The sequence below is a fragment of the Neophocaena asiaeorientalis genome, unplaced genomic scaffold, assembly GCF_003031525.2.
Source record: "Neophocaena asiaeorientalis asiaeorientalis breed wild unplaced genomic scaffold, Neophocaena_asiaeorientalis_V1.1 scaffold105, whole genome shotgun sequence".
NCBI classification, from domain to species: Eukaryota; Metazoa; Chordata; class Mammalia; order Artiodactyla; family Phocoenidae; genus Neophocaena; species Neophocaena asiaeorientalis.
Genome location: NW_020172162.1, coordinates 4,202,759 through 4,218,441, shown reverse-complemented (window position 1 = coordinate 4,218,441; position 15,683 = coordinate 4,202,759). Strand labels below are relative to the sequence as shown.

Genomic DNA, 15,683 nt, shown 5'->3' with positions numbered 1-15,683 from the left:
AAATCTCCCTCCTTTCGGCCTTCTTTTCATTAAAGAGAATGACCTTTTTACAGTTTACTCTATTCAAAGGGAAATTCAGGCATTTGTTACGCTACAGAAAACACGCACTGGCCCTTCAGCCAGTGGTTCCTCCACCCACAGCAGCCAGCATGGGTCCAGTACCTGGCAGACACTCAATGAATACCTGGAGAAAGAAAGAATAAATGAGGCCCTAATTGCCTGGTTTGTTAGTTTAAATACATGGGAAGGGAATAAAGAACAGAATTATCTTGGACTTCAGTATGGATTCTACAGCAAGGAAATATCCTAGTGGCCTCAGGTTTCTAGGAGATCTGTAAAAAGATCCCAGGTGTTTTTGAGGGAGGCAAGGTAAAAGTAGGGACATAGGACCCCCAAAAGTATCCTCGCTTGCTTCGCTGGGACTCTGGAGCTGGAATCCTGATCTTCTACCTGCTGGCTGTGTGACCTTGTTCAAGTCATTTAACCTCCTTGGGCCTCAGTTTCCTTGTCTGCAAAGTGGGATAATAACTGCACCTACATTACAGATTTGTTACAAAGTTTAAATGCGTTAATACTTGTGAAGGGCTTATAAAAGTGCGTGGCACACTATGGGTGCTAAATAAACATCTGTTAATGAACAGGAGGGCTATCCAGAATGATGGCTCATGGGGAATGGCTTGATTGAATGTCTAAAACTTAGCAAAGAGGAATTCTCATCCCTGGTTCCCTCCATCCCTGGAGTGATGACAAAAGATCTTGGGCAGTGTCTAGGGATCTGTTTTTTTCTCTTGCCTTGGTAGGAGAATTTATTAGTTTGCCCAGAAAAAGGAATGTAGCTCTTATGTGTCACCACCCCCCTGTAGGACCTCACGTTTGGGAGCAGGGATAACGTCTGGCATCTGGGGCAAGAGGAGAGACATTCACAGCTACTAGGCATCTATCATGAACAGCACCAAGCACTTTCCATGCATTTAACCCCACAGAAGTTATTTATTAATAATGCTTTAAATGCACTTACATTTAAACCCGCAATAATTAATACTCTAAAGGTACACCTGCCTCAGTCAGCTCAGGCTGCCGTAACAGAATGCCGTAAACTGAGTGGCTCAAACAACAGGAAATTATTTAACAGCTCTGGAGGTGAAAAGTCCAAGATCAGGGAGCCAGTATGGCTGGCTTCTGGTGAGGGCTCTTCATGGCTTGCAGATGGCTGCTTTCTCTCTGTGTCCTCATCTAAACCTAATTATTTCCCAAATGCTCCATCTCCAAATACCATCAAACTGGGGGTTAGCGCTTCAACACATGAATTTGAGGGACACAGTTTAGTCCATAGCAGCCTCCTAATATCCCATTTTCTCCTCCCAGATGAGAACATTGAGGCTTAGAGAAAAATACCTTGCCTGATCTCACAGAGCACACATGTGAATCCAGGTCTGCCTGACTCATCCATCCTGCTCTTTCCACAGCATCTTGCTGAGTGCCTATTAGAGCCAGTTGGGGCAATAATTTGCCTCCAAAGAGCATGAGACACCCACCCAGCCCTCTGTAGCTGACTCATGAATATAAGAGAATCTGGAATTTGGAGATTCCACTAAGGCAGCAAATCGCTGCATCTGGGCGCTTGCTGAGAAGGCTGGTCCTTACTAGAAATATTTTTTATTTTAAAACACCCTCTGCAATGAGACTGGCCTCTGGAGGGGAGTCCTGGGGTACAAGCAACTCCTCTGTGAGGGGAGTAGGGCTGGGGAGAGGTGGAGGACAAGGTCCCAAGGGATGCCTTTCCCACGTGCCTGGGGGGAGGGTGCAGTGCAGCAAAGGTGTCAGGCTAGGAGGAGTGAGGACTTGCCCTGTTAGTCCCCAGTGCTCACTTAGTCCTCACTCCTCTTGGTCCCCCAGTGACCAAGACAGAGCACCTACCCTGTAGGTGCAAGACAAGAAAACTTTACCCTCCCAGAGGACTTGGTGATGGAGGAACGGAGGGGACAGGCCCTAGCCTCCTAAGGACTCTAGCCAGGCCCCCCTGGTTAACCCTTTCAGCTCTGGCCAAATCTGCTTCTCAGCCTTTCTTCTGCCTCCAAAGCATCAGTTTCCTAGAAGTCAAACACAAATTATCCATTGTACCTTTAGTTCATAGGAAGAAATGTAATTTCTAAGCTCAGAAAATACATGTAAGACCAGGAATTTTCTCACTTCACATGTGAATATTAATAATTGCAGGAAAATGAATCAGGCAGAGCTTTATTTCTTAACTTGACTATCCACAGTGATGTGTCCAGGTGTCTAAGGGCAGGTCCTCAGGCTCTCCCCAGGTAGCTACAGTCAGGTGAAGCGATTTGGCCTGCCAGCAGATGAGAACTCACCGGGTGGGTTTCAGACACCTGCCAGCACCTCACTAGCCAGAGAGGCTAAAGGTGATTCTCTGAGCAGTGGGTTTCAACATTTAAGGGGCAGAAGAATCACCTGGGGGCAGGGGAGTAGTTGAAATGCATATTTCAAGACCCTAAAACCGTCCTTCAGGTAAAGCCTTTTTCTGGGTAAGACCAGAAACTGGAAAGGGTATTTTAATGAGCCCCATAGCTGACTCTGAGGCAGCTGGATCCCTGACTTCTGGGTGGAGAAGAATTGATCCTCCAGATGCAGAAGGATCATCAGAAGACAGGGAGATAGTACGGTCCAGGTGCTGAAAGTTTTGAGGTTGTTAGAGAAACTGAATTTCTGGAACAGCTCGATGCAGGTTTGCACAGACGGTTTAACGTGCCGTCAGCAGCTTGGAAGACAGTCCCACACTAAATGTGTAGGTTTTTGAGTTATCATGTGGAAGTGATTAAGTCACAAGGAAAGACCTCAGTCAGAATTTAATAATCCTTCCTTAAGACCAGCAACATGTAGGGACTTCCCTGGTGGTCCAGTAGCTAAGACTCGGAGCTCCCAATCTAGCTCGATCCCTAGTCGAGGAACTAAGATCCCAAGTGCAGCAACAAAGATCCTGCGTGCTTCAACTAAGACCCCGCAGAGCCAAATAAATAAATAAACATTAAAAAAGAAAACAACAAAAAAGGATCAGCAACATGCAGAGTAACCCTGTCACTTACTAACTTTGTGACCTCTAAAAGTCACTTTATCTCACTAAGCCTGTTTCCTCCTCTGTGAAATGGCTAAAATAACAACAACCTACTGTCGCACAGCTGCTGTGAGGTAACAGATGTGAACATGCTTCTTAAACTGCGCGGCTATGATGGTGATCATTTTGTAATGTACAGAAATATCAAATCACTATGTTGTGTACCTGGAACTAACATAATGTTTTCGGTCAACTATACCCCAGTTAAAGAATAAATAAAATAGGGCTTCCTTGGTGGCGCGGCGGTTGGGAGTCTGCCTGCCAACGCTGGGGACACGGGTTCAAGCCCTGGCCCGGGAGGGTCCCACATGCCGCAGAGCAGCTAGGCCTGTGCGCCGCAACTGCTGGGCCTGAGCTCTGGGGCCCACGTGCCACAGCTGCTGGGGCCTGCATGCCTGGAGCCCGTGTTCCACAGCGGGAGAGGCCACGACGATGAGAGGCCCGCACACCGCGGCAAGGGGTAGCCCCCGCTCGCTACAACTGGAGAGGGCCCACGCACAGCAACGAGGACCCAACAGAGCCATAAATAAATAAATAAGTTTATTTTTAAAATTAAATAAATAAATAAAATAAAAATAAATTACACCGCTCCACAACAAGGGAAGGCACGGTCACTTACACTCCCACACACCAAAAGCTGGGCTCTGTGGCTCTGTCCTCTCAGCTTTCACGTTCTGTGTACCCCTTGCTGCTGGCACTTTCCATAAGCTTCTTGTCTATACACCTGATATTCCTCCACCACGTACCCTGAGTTCCCTGAAAGCAGATACCAACCTATACTTTTTTAAACGTTGTGCTGGCCTGAGTGTTTGTGTTCCCCTCCAAATTCATATGTTGAAGCCCTACCCGCAATGTGACTATATTTGGAGATAGGGCCTGTGAGGTGGTAAAAGTTAAATGAGGTCGTAAAGGTGGGGCCCTCATCCGATAGGGCTGGTGCCCTTAGAAGAAAAGGAGGAGACACAAGAGCTCTCTCTCCACCATGTGAGGACACAGCAAGAAGGTGGCCATAGACAAGCCAGAAAGAGGATTCTCACCAGACACCAACCCTGCTGGCACCTTGACCTTGGAATTCCAGCCTACAGACTGTGAGAAATAGATTTCTATTGCTTAAGCTACCCAGTCTGTGGTATTTTGTTATGGCATCCTGAGCAAACTAAGACAAACCTCTTTTAACATACAGCGTAGGACTGATTATGCAGTGAAGACTCAGTAAATGAGTGGCAAAGGGGCAAAGTTCAAAGATTACCCCAACACATCATTTTCATCAGGCATGAATGCTTCTTCCACAACAACACGATCTTTCAGAGTCTGGTAAGTAGTGGCGAAGTAGATCACTCTAGATGGCAGTCAATTTCCTTGCACACTAGTAGGCAGAGGTGCCCATGGGAAATGACAAGGCCTAAAAAGTGGAAGGGGGGGTGCTATGGACTGAACTGTGCCCCTCCCAAATTTGTTTGTTGAGGCCCTCACCTCTAATGCACCTGTATTTGGAGGTAGGGCTGTTAGGAGGTAATTAGGGTTAGATGGGTGGAGTCCTTATCCAATAGGATTGGTGGCATTAGAAGAAGAGGAAGAGAGAGAGAAGGCAGCTGTCTATAAGCCAGGAAGAGAGGCCTCACCAGAACCAACCACGCCGGCACCCTGATCTCAGACTTTCAGCCTCCAGAAGTGCGAGAAAGTGTCTGTTGTTTGAGCCACCCAGGCTATGCTATTTTGTTGTGGCACCCTAAACAGACTGAGACAGGTTTGGGTGCCTAGCAGTGAGGTGATACTGTAACAAATACCTAAAAGTATGGAGGTGGCTTTGGAACTGGGTAATGGGTAGAGGCTGGAGGAGTTCTGAGATGTATACAAGAAATACGGATGTCAAAGGTTGTGAAATAAAATTCATATTTTATGGCAAGACAAGAAAAATTTAAACATAGAACTTCTTCTCTGCTCTTTGGCCTCCTCTCTCCCCACACTGTGCTTTGTGTATCTGCCTTATGCATCGACCAAACCTCTCCCATCAGTAGGAATACCTGTTCAACCATAAAGAGCAACATTCTCCTAGCATCAAGATGACTCCTTCCTTAAAAGATAACATTCCTTCTTGATCTTGTAAGGGGTCACATGACCCCTTAGATCTGGATTATGTCAACTGTCGATAACACATCATTTGACGTACAGCCTTCTGCCTCAAAAAAACTTATGTAACTGTGCCTTGATTTCTAACCAGTGGAACAGTTCTCAAAGCTTTCTGAGATGCTCTTCCTGGGTTATAATCCTCAAATTTGGCTCAAATAAAATTTTCCAATTCTTTCTTTGATCCACTGATTTTTTTTTTAATGTAAATTTATTTATTTATTATTTTGGGCTGCGTTGAGTCTTCATTGCTGCACACGGGCTTTCTCTAGTTGCGGCGAGCGGGGGCTACTCTTGTTACAGTGAGTGGGCTTCTCACTGCGGAGCAAGGGCTCTAGGCTCACAGGCTTCAGTAGTTGTGACACAAGGGCTCAGTAGTTGTGGCACACAGGCTCTGCAGCTGCAGCTCGCGGGCTCTAGAGCGCAGGCTCGGTAGTTGTGGCGCATGGGCTTAGCTGCTCCGTGGCATGTGGGATCTTCCCAGACCAGGGCTTGAACCTGTGTCCGCTGCATTGGCAGGCAGATTCTTAACCACTGCACCACCAGGGAAGCCCACTACTGATTCATTTTTTGTCAACAGGGTGATTCCGGCAAAAGCTCAAAGACAAGAGAGAGCTGGAGAGAAAGCTTCCATCTTCTTAGAGAACACAGAAATAATCATGAATACAATGCTGTTAGGAAGATGGACATTAAAGGCCACTCTGACAAAGCCTCAGATGGAAAGGAGGAACAGGTTCTTGGAAACTGCAGGAAAGGTGATCCTTGTTATAAAGTGGCAAAGAATTTGTCTGAATTGTTTGTGTTCTAGTGTTTTGTGGAAGGTCTAGTTTGCGAGCAATGATATTGGGTATTTAGCTGAGAATTCCAAGCAAAGTGTTTAAGGAGAGGCTTGGCTCTTCCTGACTGCTTACAGTAACATGTAAGAAGAGAGGGATGAACTGAAGAAGTTGTTAAGCAAAAGGAACTAGAACTTGAAGATTTGGAAAATTCTCAGCCTGTCCATATTGCAAGAAAGAAGAAAGCATGTGCTGGAGAGAATACCAAGGGTGTGGTTGGCCTATCACTCAGTAAAGAGTTTACGGGATTATGTGAGCAGAAACACTGCCAATTTGAACTGAAGCTGAGACAGGACCAAACGAAGGAAGGCTGTCAGACTCCTTGGATTTGACAGGACAGAGTGTACAGCTATTTGGCTGTGAATATGCACTATTCTTCTAGTAGAGAAGAGAATGACCCCAGTGGTGATTCAGAGATCACCAGGGCCACTGCCTCAGTTTCAACAGGCCACACTGGCCTTCACCCCAAAGCTCTGAGGGCAAGACTGCCCTGCAGAGCCCTGGTGGCCTAACTGACAGAGCTGTGGAGGAAGGGCCACTGCCCCAGTGCGTCTGCAAGGCAAAGCACCTAACCAAAGCGGATTATTCTCAAGCCTTAAGATCTGATGGGGGCTTCCCTGGTGGTGCAGTGCTTAAGAATCCGCCTGCCAATGCAGGGGACACAGGTTCGAGCCCTGGTCCAGGAAGATCCCACATGCCGTGGAGCGGCTAAGCCCATGCACCGCAACTACTGAGCCTGTGCTCTAGAGCCTGCGAGCCATGACTACTGAGCTCGCATGCCACAAGTACTCAAGTCCACGCCCCTAGAGCCCAGCTTCACAACAAGAGAAGCCACCGCAATGAGAAGCCCACGCACCGCAACAAAGAGTAGCCCCTGCACTGCAACGAAGAGTAGCCCCTGCTCGCCGCAACTAGAGAAAGCCCGCACGCAGCCAAAAATAAATAAAATAAATAAATTTGTTTAAAAAAAAAAAGATCTGATGGAATTCGCCTTACTAGGTTTGGGACTTGCTTGGGACCCATCACACTTTCTTTTTTTTCCTATTTCTCTCTTCTGGAATGGGAATGTCTATCCTGTGCCTGCCCCACCATTGTATCTTGCATATAACGTGTCTGGTTTCACAGCTTCAAGCAGGAGAGGAATTGTTCCTCAGGATGTATCATATCTATCTGATTTAGATGATATTTAAATGAGATTTTGGACCTTAGACTTTAGAGTTGATGCTGGAATGAGTTAAAATTTGGGGGGCTGCTGGGATGGAATGAATGTATTTTGCATGTGAGAAGGACATGAATTTGGGGGACCTGGGGTCGAATACTATTGACTGAATTGTGTCCCTTCCCCCAAATTCATACGTTGAAGCCCTAACCCCTAATGTGATTATTTTTGGAGACAGGGATTTTAGGAGGTCAAGTTAAATGAGGTCGTAAGGGTGGTGTCCGTATCTGATAGGGTGGTCTCACAGAAGAGAAAGATCATTCTCTTTCCCATGTGCACATGCACACATTGAAGAAAAGCCACAGTAAGACTTAGTGAGAATGTAGCCACCTGCAAGCCAGGAAGAGGGCTCTCCCCAGAGCAGAATCAGCGGGCACTTTGATCTTGGGTTTCCAGCCTCCAGAGCTGTGAGAAATAAACTTGGGTTGCTTAAGCCACCCAGTCTGCAGCATTTTGTTATGGCAGCTCCAACTGACTCATGTGGGGTGGGCGGGGGAATGGGACCTGAATGACCAGGGGCTCTAATTACTGATAATGTAAAAGGTGAAAAAAATAAAAAGAGAAATAAACTTTAATCGCGTGGACTACCCCAGGAAAAATTTGGGATTTTAAACTCTGTGGTTCCTTTGGCCAATTTTTTACAACTTGATTGGCATGCTTTCAAAAAAAATTGTGATATAATCCACATACTGTAAAATTCACTCTTTTAAATTGTACAGTTCAGTGAGTTCTAGTAATAATTTGTATTACTATTTTTTTCTTTTGTATCTTTTTTTACAAAAATCTGGACGACTTTTGAGGCAGTTCTGAACAGAAAAGGAATGAATTTTCCTTCACAGCTGAGAAGGCCTGTTAAAGCTAGCCAACTGTACTGCTAAAGCCCCCATGGCACCCGAGACCCGGTCCATCTCCCAGCAACGCCCTTGCCGCCAGGGGGCCTCGTTTCTTACCCAGCATGGCGAGGAGCAGGCCCACGATGCGCGGGTGGGCGGCGATGGCTGGGCCCACGCTCGGGTGGATGGCCAGGTTGGCGAGCACGCGGGTCAGCTTGATGAGTACGTCCTCCGCCTGGGCCGGCCTCGGCGCCTTGGGCCTCTCTTCTCCTTCCCCCAGGGGCTTCTGGGAATGCAGATCCAGTTTGTAGAATGTATGGAATAAAGACAGCAGAGTCGGGATGCTCCCTTTCTCTTTGGAAAACTGCTCACGAGCCTGGTTATTTTTCGCTGTCAGGTTGCCAAGAATAAAAACAATACGAACGACTAAATCCTGCAATAAATTAAAGACAAAGAGTCACAAGACCGAAGGGGTTGAGACAAGTTGTTGGGAAGAGGACAGTATTTAATTAATTCACAATTTAATTAATAGTAAAATGGAACACATCTGGCTTCTTCTGACTTGTACAGTATTTGATTCCCAAGATTGGTGCAAAGTGACAGAGGAGATTAAAAGCATTTGGCAACAATGAAAGAATACAAACTGATTGATGCTGTTAGCAAGGTCTATTAACTTCAGATCCTTCATCTGAAATGCTGCCTGGCTTTTTTTTTTTTTTTTCCTGGAGAGCAATTAGTTGAGCGGGATGACATTACTAGCAATGTGTCACATAAATCTAAGTCTTGACCCAAACAGGCTTCTTGAGTATCCAAATCTTTTCCTAAAAGTTCACCTCTTGCTGAGGCACTGTGTTTCTAAACCCGGTGTCTGTCCCATGGTGGCTAATCATTGTGTTACAGCAGGCTTTCTCAGCCTGGGCACTGCGGACTTTGGGGGCTGGATAATTCTTTGCTCTGGGGGGCTGTTTATGTTTAGTGGCATTCCTTTCCTACCAGATACCAGAAGCACTTCCCCAGATACCACAACCAAAAATGTTTCAACGTCCCCTGAGGGCAAAATGGCCCCCAGGTGAGAACCACTGTTACAAAGTGTTCACCACTTTAAAGCAGTATTTGTCTTTCTTGACCAGGGTAGTGGTTACATGGGTGACACTTTTATAACTGTTTGCTAAATGGTACAAATGTGTTTTGTGCACTTTTCTGTATATAAGCCATATTTCACAATAAATAAACGTTTCTAAAAAATCCCAAGCTGAGACCACTTTACAACCGAACAAGAAACAGAAACAATTACGTTCTTAATTTGACAACAGCAGGCAGACATACCAGTTCAGTTGTTAAAGGAAAACTTACTGAGGGGCTACAACTGGCCAGGGTGCTAATGCTCACTGTGCAGGCGCTGTGCTATTTACAGACAAGAAACTGGCTTGGAGAAGCTGCCTTGGTCACAGCCAGTGAGGGGTGGAGTCAGGATTTGAACCCAGGATTACCCAGACCTGGAGTCCTTCCTACACCCATGCCTCTCACCTGGCCTGTTATTTACGAACCTCCTTCGGCCTACCCTGCTTTCAGAGCAGTAAAGGAATTATCTCCTTTTAAATGTAAATATGTCACCAGGAGGGATTCTGATAAAGGTTAATTTATCAGATCTGTAGTCAGCAATAGCCTTAAGGAACTGGGACAAAGGGCAAAGGGCTGGGTTGGTTTTTCTCCAGGTGGGACCTGGGGGGATGGGAGCAGCACTGAGCACTGTGTGTGGCCTAGAGAGAGTGGGTGATCCAGGACAAAGGACAAGACACTGGGGTTTGCCTGGGTCTGCTCTGCCAATACCAACTTGTTCCTGCTTGTTCCTGAAAAAGTCTTCCCTGGCCCTGGTGAAGAAGCAGCCAAGCTGCTGCTTGTGAAGCTGGGAATCATTTGGCAACATTAAGGAAGGATGGAGTCTAACACGATGGATGCGCTGGCCCAGGAGAGCATTCACACTGGGGGTGTGTGTGGGGGGGGTTGGGGAACCTCAACTGGGCAGTGTGCAACCAATCACAGCAGGTGGTCCAGTCAGGGGACCCACTCCTGCCCCCACCCCAACTGGAATGCTAGTCCTTGGGTATATTTTGAATGCTGGGGTCTGGGGGAAATACACACACACAAACAAGGATAAGGCAAGGTGCTCTGAAGAGTTAGAATCGACTTGAGAAGACAAGGCTAGTGCATGAGGGGACACAGCAAAGACTGAGAGGCTAATAAGGAAGAAGCTAGACACCCTAGGGGATTACGACTCCCAGCAAGAGAGCCAAGCAGCCTGCGTCACACTTCACTTAGCTTCTCTGTGACTCGATTAACTCACCTGTAAAATGGGGGGAATATTGTGTTGCAAAATTAAGACAAAACAGATAAAGCACAGGGACTTCCCTGGTGGCTCAGTGGTTAAGAATCCACCTGCCAATGCAGGGGACATGGATTTGATCCCTGGTCTGGGAAGATCCCACATGCCGCGGAGCAACTAAGCCCGTGCACCACAACTACTGAGCCTGCGCTCTAGAGCCTGCAAGCCACAACTACTGAGCCTGCGCTCTAGAGCCCGTGCAATGAAAAGCCCGCGCACTGCAACAAAGAGTAGCCCCCGCTCACTGGAACTAGAGAAAGCCCTGCGCACAGCAACGAAGACCCAACACAGCCAAAAATAAATAAATTCATTTAAAAAAAAAAACAGGTAAAGCACAGATTGTGGTGAGTGATGATTCAGGCACTGTTTTGAGTTTTTTTTTTTTTTTGGTTACACCACGTGGCTTGTGGGATCTCAGTTCTCTGACCAGGGATTGAACCCGGGCTACGAGAGAGCTCCGAATCCCAACCACTAGACCACGAGGGAACTCCCCTCAGGCACTGTTAAGAACCCTTTACTATCAATAAAATGTTAGTAGCGTTAACCATGGTAAGTTCAACCTTGAAAAATGAATGAAAGCAGAGCCGTGGCGGGGAACACAGGTGGGTTGGCACGGGGAAAAGGAGCATGTCTTGAGACAGAGGACCTAGAGCCGTCCCTTTCCGTGGCCTGGGGTCACCTTGTTTGTGTCTGATCACCAGACAGTTCCCTAAAGAAGCCGAAGCCTGTAGGCCTTAAATCTAAACCAAGCACACAAAGTTTCGTTACAATACTCCAGTCTCCCTTCGCGTGAAACCAGTGGTTACTTCATGTAATTCCCGATGGTGCAGGCTCCTCCCTGGGCTCTGGAAGGAGCGTACTCCTCCACCCTGGCAACACCCAGCAGCAAAGCAGACCATTTTCCAACCAGGACAGAGGCTATTTCTGAGAGCTAGGCTCCCTGAAGGAAAATTCCACTGTATTTTCTAAATTGAGGAATATGAGTTTTTCCACACAAACTGATACAAGATTTCTGATTAAACACACTCTACACTAGTCCTACCTCTGAAAATTGTAATGATTACTATTACTACTGATAGTAGTAGCAGCAACTAATACACTGTTTATGATGTACCAGGCACTGTTCCAAGCACCTAGGTACACAAATTAACTAACGCGCTAAAAGTGACAATTTGCAGTTCTTTAAGTTGAACAAAACGTTCCCAATCTCCACAATCCGGATAGCCGCCTCCCTCATGCCCTAGACAGCAGTTATGGCCAATATTTTTGGACTTCCCGGTATTCCCTGGATTGTGCTCTTATTTCCACAAAAGCACATTAAGCAAGGCAGGAAAGACATGATCGGTGCTCTTAAATGACTTCATAAAGAATATGATAAATAATTGCATTCTATTGGTTAAATCATTACCAGGACTAATCAAGTTACCTCCTAAAATGTCACTGCCGTCTTCTGAAGGATGCTAGACTCTTTTTTTTCTCCTTTCTCCCTCTTCCTAGCTCTGCTGCTTTACCTCCACCTCTGATGTTTGTTTTTCTGGTTGGTCTAACTCAGAAGGCTTCTCTGACCCTGTACCACCTCCACCTGTCCCTGCTGATTTGCTGACCAGATCCCTGGCTGCAGGTAAAAAAAAAAAAAAAAAAAGCAGGTTTCCTTAGAGGTCCTCATTCTTCATAATTCAAATGACCTCTACCCCCTGTCACACGTGGTCAAATCTGGGAAGACTGATGCTGCTTTTCTTGGTTGAAAAATCGCCTCAGGCCCCTTCACTTCTAAAATTCTTGGATTCAAATATCCCTGTGGGTCCTAACATGGCACAGATTATTAAGCCTGATGTGGGAAGAAGAGGCTTCAGGGCAGGAAGAGTTAACCCTGCCGCAGCACCTCTCTCCCTTCCTTCAGATGGAAAAAGGAGGGGGTGGTTCCTGGCAGCAGTGGTGCCAACTGAAGGATGGCATGCAGAATCAACAAATGGGCTGGCAGATTGCAGCACCAAACTTGCAGCAACTGCTATGCTTGCTGTTTCTGTCCTCTTTCTCAGGGTTGTCTAAGGCATCTTTTTTTTTTTTCTCCGCCCCATCCCCTCTCTCAAATATATTCTCTGTGAATCGAGGGAATAGGCCACAAGAGCAGCAGTCTCACAGGAGGCTGGCGGCGGTGGTGTTTCCTTACTCTCATGCCAGTGCTTGTCTGGACTCATCTGGAATCCGGAACAAGGAGGCTGACCAAGAGGGCTTAGCAGGGCCCCCTCAGCTCCCTGCGGGTGGCCTCTGCGCCATGCAGAGCACTGCCCCTGGATGGTGTACGGAGAGGTTGTTTATTGTTCCACAGCCCAATCTATCTTAAACATCACTTAGTTAAAATCCTGTAAAGATTTGAAAAATTAGGCAAAGGCCAAAATCATCAATCTGTAGAGAAACAATGTGCAGAAAACGATTTCATCGAGGGGCCATTCTCCTTTGAGGTACAGAGGCTCTCCTTTATTCTTAGACAACATCTGAGAACCACCTATAAATCAACACTGCACTTTTTATAGCCTTCTTATTAAACTGAACCCAAAGCTGCATATTCATACCACAACTATGTAGTTTTGAAACAGCAAAATGAAGATGAATCAGGAGACAGAATCTTATTTTTCTTTTTTAAGAAGGCAGTCTAGTATAACCAGTTCATAGCGACTCTAATTTTGCTTAAAATGGAATCAGCCCAGCAACAGCTCCGGCCAACCAGAGCTCAGACAGGTACACCTACCGGACAAAGCCCGACTCAACTGTGCATCCCAGGTATAGCCTATGGGATGTTCTCCTTGGTTTAGCATAAGCTATGCCCTCATGAGCAAGCATGTTACTCAGTCTGAATGGGCTCCCCATGCCTGTAAATAAAATTAACTGGAACAAAACAAGGAGCAGGACACTGCTGAAAAGAATGGTCTCTGTCAAGTTCCAGCAGCGGCCACCGTGTTGACTGTTACTTTCCACGTGAGGATGACCGGCCTAAAGTCAATGGAGGAGATTCCCCCCTACTCAGAGATGTAGAAACTGAGGCTTCAAGAGGCTCCCTGGCCCCAAAGTCCCACACTGGTGAAGAGAAGAGGCAGGACTTGGACAATCACTTCTATACTCACAGATGGATTCCAAAACCACCTAAGCGCACCTGCTCATCTTCCCCAGGCTCAGCCCCAGAGGCATCTTCCATTCCTCCCTATCTCACTCCCCTCAGCAACCAGTCACCAAGTTCCCTCCAACCTGTCGTCTTAAAATCAACCCTGGCTCCCCCGTCTGTAGACTCTTGTCAGAGACCCTCGACGGGCTCCTCCCTCTGCAACCAAGGTTAACTCCACTTCTTGAAGCGCAGCTCTTACGTCATCCCCTTGCTCAAAAACATCCACTGCCTATTAAATGCCAAAGCCAGCATCTAACGCGCCATCTGGCCCCATGTGACCACTTCTACACTGCCTCACGTTATTCCCCACCCACGGCCCACCAATGGGATAGCACTCCCCCCCCACCCCCACACGCTTCCTACCGTAGTACCTTAAAATAACCCTTAAAACAGCCCATGTGCGTCATGTTGACCATGGGGAAGGAACCATATCGAGCTGTCACAGAAAGAATCAACGAGGTTCAGCAGACTCCATTACTTACTTGGGAGAGGACTACTTCTTCTAAGTCAAGGAAAATATTTGCGAAAGGTTTTCAAGAATGGGTTGAAATTGAAAGAGCTGTAAACAGACTTAAAATCAGAACCCTCTCTTAACCAGAAAATTAAACTAACCAAGATGCCCTGTTTAAATCTGGGTTAAAAAGTTCTCATGCAGTCTGGATCTGACAGCTCAGTCAGGATTTGCAATTTGCAACATTTATCCAACTTCTCACCCTCAAACAAAACCCCAACATTAATTGAGCTTATACGTGGCTTGAAGAACAGATAAAGTTTACCAATCGGGAAGACAGACTGCAGTGCTGCAGAAATGCTAATTAATATTAGGCTACTGAAAGTGGGTCAATGGTTTGCTGAAGTGCTGAGCCATACAAAGCGAAAGAATCTGAGATGTTGGAGACGCAAAACCAGAATCTAAGTAGAAAATCATTTGAAAACCAGAAGAGATTATCCTTGATGCTTCCATCCATCTATCCATTCCGTCAACAATCGTTTACTGAGCGCCCACTATATGCTTCTGAATGCGGCTATCACTCAAAAGCACCAGGACGATGCTAGAATTTCACTGGGCTCAGTTCTTTTCTAAGTCAGCAGACATAAATCAGGCATTTGGGTTCCGTGCTGAGTAGGGGGAAGAGCCAGTTCCACAAGGGCAAAGCAGCAGGAGCTGGAAAGAATGAACAAGCTAAGGGCTTATTGTGCTACCCGCCCGGTCAGGGGTACAGACCAAGGCCAAGGCCGAAAGAAGGAGCCAGCTCAGCCAAACGCTCGCGGCACCCACTGGGAATGTGCCTGCAGAGGGGCTGGGAAGAGAGCCACAGGGCGCGCTCCTGCCAGGCAGGAGGCGGAGGGCAAGCGGGGAGCCAAGTCACCATATAAAGGCGTCAGGGGAAGGGGTGGAGGCGCCTCCCTCACCAATCCTCTCCGGCCCCAAAGAGGATGGAGGGGAGGGAGAGAGAGGTCGTGCTGTCTCTGGCCTGCTCCTTGGCTGTGGCTGCATTGGAGGTGAACAGCTCCAAAAAGGGCAGATGTTTTTGCTTTCAGCCTATACTCTCCAGACATTCCAGGTCTCGTTTTCGACATCACGCTGCCTGAGCGCTCCAAATCAGACAGTGTTCATCATGGCTGGAGACAGCTGCTTGCCCAGGAAGAGGTTTAAACGGGATGAGAGAGGCATGACTTTAAAAGCAGCACAAGCAAGGACATGTCGGGGGATTCCCAGTCAGTGCTCTCTGAGGTGCTGATGATTGCCCTGCATTTGGAGGTTCTGTTTAAAAAAAGAAACACAAGACGTTGACCATATCTAAAAGTGGAGAGGGTTAGACAGACAGTTGTTCAATGGACACAAGTGATGGGAATGTAGGTAAAGGTTATTCCTTTTGGACTGTGACCTTTGCAAAATAGTGCCAGTCTTATAAGTCTTATTTGAGACATTTTACCAGATCTCCTGCCTAGTAGATATTTACAGAAGAAATGGGGGAAAATCCTTTCACTTTTTTCCAAAAA

At 46.8% G+C, this 15,683-nt stretch overlaps 1 protein-coding gene across 2 annotated transcripts in view; it reads right to left on the bottom strand.

Annotated features, from left to right (window-relative positions):
• Positions 1-15,683, bottom strand: part of ARMC2 (armadillo repeat containing 2) — a 141,948-nt gene that overhangs the window by 12,429 nt on the left and 113,836 nt on the right. For both annotated transcript variants that reach the window (XM_024755285.1, XM_024755274.1), the window contains exon 13: positions 8,254-8,569. In XM_024755285.1, the coding sequence (XP_024611053.1) occupies positions 8,254-8,569 (316 nt within the window). The remainder of the gene's footprint in view (positions 1-8,253; positions 8,570-15,683) is intronic.